The 6,849-nt window shown below is 42.2% G+C and overlaps 1 protein-coding gene across 2 annotated transcripts in view; it reads right to left on the bottom strand.

Annotated features, from left to right (window-relative positions):
- Window positions 1–4,302: 4,302 nt before the first annotated feature.
- spock3 (SPARC (osteonectin), cwcv and kazal like domains proteoglycan 3) overlaps window positions 4,303–6,849 on the bottom strand; it is a 36,244-nt gene continuing 33,697 nt past the window's right edge. For both annotated transcript variants that reach the window (XM_056279611.1, XM_056279610.1), the window contains one exon: window positions 4,303–6,812. In XM_056279611.1, the coding sequence (XP_056135586.1) occupies window positions 6,613–6,812 (200 nt within the window). In that variant the 3' untranslated portion in view covers window positions 4,303–6,612. The remainder of the gene's footprint in view (window positions 6,813–6,849) is intronic.

Below are 6,849 nucleotides of genomic sequence, written 5' to 3'. Positions count from 1 at the left end.
GCTGGCCTCTATTTCATGGAGAAGCCATCTTTCCCCACATGGCATCAGAACTGAAGAAGCCAGTTTGATGAACGATGAAACGATTTCAAACCTACAGTGACGGTCCAGTGTATGGTCTTTCATTTTGACAATGTTGAATGTCGACAATGAGAACAACACAGGTCATTTTGATGGTAAAAACATTAAAAGTTCTGATTAATGTACTGCAACAAAAACTATTTAAAAATGGCCAACATTAATTAATTTCTGGTAATGTAATCAAAATGGAAACTTAAAATCACAGTAAATGTTGGATATATGTAGGGAGAGGAGGGGGATGAGGATGAATGCCTTTAGAAATATACTGCAGGGCCCCAAACTCCTCACGACCACCATCACCATCAAGCACACACACACACACCTTAACCAATCATTGCTGTGGCGTTTATACAGGGAAGGGCAGTCCTGATCTTTTTTTTCTTTGTGAGTCTGCAAGTTCTAGAAGCTGCTGTTAACCGGAGTCAAATTCCTTGTGTGCACATAGGCACACTTGGCCAATAAAGCTGATTCTGATTCTGATCATCATCTGCACCTGGATACCTTGTAATGGGTGTTTCTCAAAGGCATAGGCTTCACACCAGTCTTGAAGTGGGGGGTTTAATTTCTTATGTCCATAAACTTTGTTTTAGTCTTTGGAATTTTGAGTGGTCTAACACCAGTGAAACTATCAATATCACCATGGATGCCATTAAATCATAATAGAAGAAGCTTTAAGAAAAATACAGTATTTGATTATGTTTACTCACCACTTGACATAATCACATTTGTAATGTGTTAATAAATTGATTTTGGCTGATGTATTTCTTTTGAAATACCCAAGTTACATGTAATGCATCTGAAATGTCATTTTCACTTTGCTGCGCCTGCTGAAGGAAATCGCTAATGGTGGCTGTGATGATGACAGAGAGTTCAAGTAGATCCATCTTCTGTACTGTACCGTAGGTCTCCCATTACTGTAGAATATATTGAATTATAGATTACTGCATGCTCTCCAGTTTTATTCCAGTCCAGCATTGACCAGGCAAAAATCATAGCACTAAGCAGTAAGACGTTCTTCACAGGAACAGCTTTCTGCACATGATCCAAGCTGCAGGGAAACAGCTTGATGGCTGACCATGACTCACACTTAAAGTAATTTCTACACACTTACTGAAGCACTTCCTGGAAGCAATTAAAGGATTTTTTTTTATTGAACAGGGAAATTGACAGGAGAACATGACTTGTTAACGATTTCTTTGGCAGGAAGCTGTAAAAGCTTGTAATTCTTTCTTTTACCCCAAAATAATGTTTATTATTTTGTGTACAGATATTATGTCAAATACCACAAGTGATTAATCATGCATGTGTCTTCTTATAGGCCAGCTTTCTCACCATGCCTTTGTTGGGAAGTGAAAAAACCCCCCCAAAAAAACCCAAACATCCGGCCTTTGCATGAGGCACTGGGGAAAATGATAGTTTACAACCTTTAAAGCTGTCCTGTCTTATTTCTACATTGCTCTCTATTGTTTGCGCTGACTCAGCTGCAATAACATGAAGCCAATAAGTGTATGTGACAGAGCGTATATTGACCAATGGTGACTTGCCCATTAAAGTGAGCAATAGTGCCTCATCAGCAAGTCGCCTCAAAAAGTTCAGCTCCATCTTTTTGAAATGGGTCTGAATTTACACACAAATGAGACTTAAACACAGACAACAACACACGCCACTGTAAAATAGATAAACATGACGTTGGAAGGCAAAAAAACAGAAGAAGAGCACAGCGAGGAGAATCGATATCAAACAGACAACAGACAATCTGAGGTCATCTTTAATTCAGGATCGCACTAAAATGTGTCACAAACCCCAGAGACGGCAAATGGATGGAGTCTGTTGGAGGGTTCAGATGGGAGTGACTGTATACATGTCTGTTTATCGAGTTGAGATGGTGCTCTGGTCTGGTTTGGCAAAGTAATGTTGCTATATACGATCAGCCTATGATGCTAAATTCAGGAGGTGTAATCACAACTTACACATGCAACATGTCAGCGTGTTTATAACTGATAGGCATAGGCTCATAAAAGGGTATTACTTATCCAAGGACCCCAATTTCCTGGTATTAAAACTGCTTCCTGCAACTGAAGGAATTTCCCATTAGTGCCCAGCCATACTGTCTATCCCATACCCTGGCCTAGCAGATCACTTTACTGGGGACTCTTGGATCTTTTCCAAACGTAAGCTCCAATACTGTGCAGAAATGGACCGTTGACATGGTATCTTGCTTCATTTCGACGGTCAGCACCTTGTCTCACAGGCAAAGGAAAACGTTTGTTTGATATTTACACAGAGACTTCCCCATGTGGCGCTCCTGTTCTCCAGGTCCTGTTGCCAATATACATGCACCCCCCCCCCACACACACACACACAGTGTATGCACACATGCATGGGCACACATACCCACCCTTGCGCACAGAGGCAGGCTTTGTAAAACTTTCCGTCAGATTCTTGTACTAATTTGGTTTAGTTTGTGTTTGTGCATGTCATACTGTTTGTGTGCGGTCTAGTGTGTGGGTGTGACACTGGTTTATGAAATATTCACGTGCTTGCCCTCCTACATAATGCAATAATGCTGCTGTATGCTGCTGTATGCTGAGTTCATTGCACACTAAAAGGTAGAGTCAGTTTTTTTCCTCTGCCTGCTGTCAGTTTTCTTTCTTAAATATATGGTTACAAGGCATAGTTACAAATGGGCTTGATCTCATTTAGTGTAAACTATTAAGTCCCCACCAATTGCAGATTTTAGAACAGATCACCCCAACATCACAGAGCTTTAACCACCGCTGCAGCGTAAGGAGAAATAATGCTCTTCTACAACAAAACTAACGCCATTTTTGAACTCTCACTTACCTCTGACATTAAGACGTTGTCATCCCATGCATGGTCAGTGCTTCATAAACTCTCAACGTGATTGTTTTAGTTTTTTTTAAACATTTATTTCTGATTTTTCCCTTTTGCTCCCAATGTAGTGGCCAATCGATCCCTACTTTAGTTCAAACCTCGTACTGCATGTGTTCGCCAACTGCATCTCTCCGGCCGGCGGTCTCGAAGGAGACACCTCGCCACTTTCGTGACAAGGTGAATCCAGGCCGAACCACTGCTTTTTCCGACGCACACAGAGACGCATTCATGTGACGAACACAAGCCAACTCCGCCCCCCCCCCCCTGAAGACAGCGTTGCAATTGCCGCTTCATCGAGTCCGGCCATAGTCGGATCTGACGAGACCGGGGCGCGAACCCAAGTCCCCAGTGGGCAACTGCATCGACACAAAGCCGATGCGTAGACCGCTACACCACCGCGGACCCTGTACGTGATTGTTTTTAACGTATTCCTGCTTTAATTCCGACGTATAGCCAATAAGTACCTTATATGAAATTGAGATCTGAAAAATTACATTGTGCGTGAACACACAAATACATGTAGATACAGACCCTTCGCTAAGCCACGCCCCCGAAACGCAGACTGGCCAGTCACAACGCAGCAGAGGGCAGAGGTCCGTCCGACAATTTCGTGGCGGCGCTCCGTTGACTCCGATACAAAAGTTTCAGATTTTCTTCATTTTCGATCTGGTTTTGTGGACTTTTAGCTAGTTATGATTAAACGATGTGCCTGGCGCAATTGTAACAGTGACACTCGTTACCCGGGGAGGTTGGAAGGAGATGTACGTTTTTTTCCCTTTCCAAAACCAAAATAAAACCCTGAAAAGTGTAGGCTGTAGATAAAGCTATGTTGATGTCCTCAAATCCAGCTGAACCCCTCAAAGATCAACAAGCACGGTTTTGTCTGCTCCAAGGTACGTATACTTACTTTTACTAACCGTAAAATAATGTTAACGCTTGACGGACTTGGCAACAGTAACTAAGGGGGGCGGTCCGTAGCGAAGAGGCCGTGTCTGCGAGTGGGAAGCGGATGCCTGGTCGCTGCACTAGCGCCTCCTCTGGTCGGCCGGGGCGCCTGTTCGGGGGGAGGGGGAACTGGGGGGAATAGCGTGACGTCCCCCTGGCGAAACTCCTCACTATCAGGTGAAAAGAAGCGGCTGGCGACTCCGCATATCGGAGGAGGCATGTGGTAGTAGGCAGCCCTCCCGGGCTCGGCAGAGGGGGTGGAACAGCGAACGGGACGGCTTGGAAGAGTGGGGTAACTGGTCAAGTACAACTTGGGAGAAAAGGGGGGGAAAGCAAAAACAAAAAACACGTTCATGACAGTAGACAACCATGCAGGCATTGGTCAATATAGTTTTTTTATTTCAGCAAATCATACATACACTATAAAAAATGCATCTGTACCCTAACCTTTAAACAATACTATGCCAGACCTGTCATGACAGTGTGAGTGGTTATAACAGTTGCTACGACATCAGAGGTTATCAAATGATGGACACATTTCAACAGCAGAGAAACAACACTCTTCAGACTTAGAAATCTATCCAAATTCAGATAGCAAATTGAAATTCCAGGTCAAGAGAGAGGAAATTTCTGTTCGGGAAAATAAATGGCATTGTTCAGCTCTTCACGTGGAATTTCAATGACATGTTTGATTTTAATTGGAGCCCAACAGTGGATTACTGATTGACGGTACACATCAGTTTAGCTTTTCCAGGCCTGCATACACTCAGCAGTCATTGCCACAGGATCCATCTTGAATATACAAAACTGGAATCAGCTTCAATTGAGTTTTTTTTTAAACCCTGATACATTTAAAGTTACTTAAAGTAAATAATGCATGAGGCAAGCTTTAGAAATAAAATTATAGCACTGTAAAATGATCGTCTTTAGTATTAAAGCTTTCTAAACCAATGCGCTGCCTAGTCCCTGCACTAATATATAAAACATTTTCAACTCCATCAGAATATACTGTAAGTCATGTGTCTGTCTACCTTAACTGCTAAGTATTTCTGTGCTTCCTACATTCTAGGTATTTTATGTTACAAACAAAAGAGAGCAGAGATATGGCCTATTAAACACGGTTGTGAGTGAAAACATGGACAAACTGGTGCTATCTTGAGAGTCAATGATTTATGATACAAATGCTGCGCTTATTCCATTGGTGACACTTAAATGATCCTAGTAGGGAAACTGAATTGTTATTGCAGCTGCAAATAATAAGATGCATCCGGTGGAAAACGGGGCATGAATAGAAATGGAGATGGAAACAGACAAGGGGGACATAAAAAAACAAAACAAAAAAACAAAAACACTTCAACAAACACTTTTGCAGTGTGACACTAGGCTTAGGTCAGTCAGGTCTATACCAATGTGGCGCTCATCCTTCACTATCAGTCCTTATCAATGAAAGGCACACCTTACACCATACACCCTGTCAGATACCCATCAACAGGTCTGCAGTGCACAAGTCTGAGTTTACATGAGTGTGTTTCACTGGATCATTTTGTGCACAAAAGTCACATTATGATTCCAGTCAAACTCTGTATGCTCCACTGATGGCTGAACATTTAACACGCTAAACTATAATAAGGTAATCTTTGACGGTGCTGATGGATAACAGGTCAGAATACAGCTTCATTTCACATTTTCAGAAGTCTGGTTAGAGGAGTCAGTAACGCAGTCGGTGTAGTTTCATCTGTTCATGCGTGAAAGTGTATTTCAGCCCCAAACTCCCTTGTACTTTTAGCTTCATGAGGCTTATCTTCTTCATCTACCATGTGAAACAACAAGCTGTATTGGACAAGCTGCCCCCAAATCAGTTCCATCTACTTCATAAGTTAGCAAAGCAGCAGAAGAAAATTTCACACACACCCCCCAACGCCACATCCTTTTTCTCCCCCCTCCCCAGTCTTTTCCTGCTGCAAGGCCTTTGAATTGATAAGTCTTGTTTTTTTTCCTGTGTTTTTTGAAAACATCTAGCCATGTCAAGGTTCTGATTGTTATCTAACTTGCACTGTGTTTTTGCATTATTTTTTTTCTAATGAAGCATATCTCTTATCGCACTTTTCACAGTTATAGATTGCAAATAAGGATCAAAAGAAACCTAAACAGTGCAGCAGTATTCTCTTATCTAGATCAACATCCCACCTGGACACACAAACATCAGACAAGGAATAAAAAGGTAGAGAGGGAGAGAAGGAGAGGAGGAATCTCTTAAACATTGTGCCTCAGGCATCAGCACGCTCAGGCATTAAGGGTGCAGCACAGGGACAGACACGCAAGAAAACATTGACAGTCCAGGGAAGGAAGAGGTCGTTGCACATATGGCCATATCAAAAGCACTGGACTGGCTGTCATTGCTGCAATTGTCCTTGCCATATTCACAGATTGATTGGCTGTCACAGGGGTGAACAACACCATTCACTATTCATACGTGAATGGCAGCTGATTTCATTAGACAAGAAGGAAAAATCCTAAACGTTAACCAGGAATATCAGTATTTACGTATGAACAAACGATACACAGAGAGAAGAAGTCCATAGGCTGTTAGAACAATTAAGTATCTGCCTGGGGAGTCACCTTGAAACGTGCAGTTTGACCAAATGAAGAGTTTTCATTTCTTTGATGTTTTTTGTTTTGTTTTTTTCTTTTACATTATGACAGATATTCATCGTTGTCATCATCATCATCCTCATTATCCTCATCTTCATCCTCATCATCACCCATCCCAGCCTGGTCTTTCAGAACAAAGGCATCTTCATCATCATCATCATCATCATTATCATCATCATCACCATTATCTGAGAACAGAGTGTCTCCACTCCCAAGGTCGCCTGAGGATTCCAAAACTACACCTGGACAACCATAGCACACACAGGAAATGAAATCACA

The sequence above is a fragment of the Lampris incognitus genome, chromosome 5 (assembly GCF_029633865.1).
Source record: "Lampris incognitus isolate fLamInc1 chromosome 5, fLamInc1.hap2, whole genome shotgun sequence".
Classification (NCBI taxonomy): domain Eukaryota; kingdom Metazoa; phylum Chordata; class Actinopteri; order Lampriformes; family Lampridae; genus Lampris; species Lampris incognitus.
This window is presented reverse-complemented; position numbering and strand designations above follow the sequence as displayed.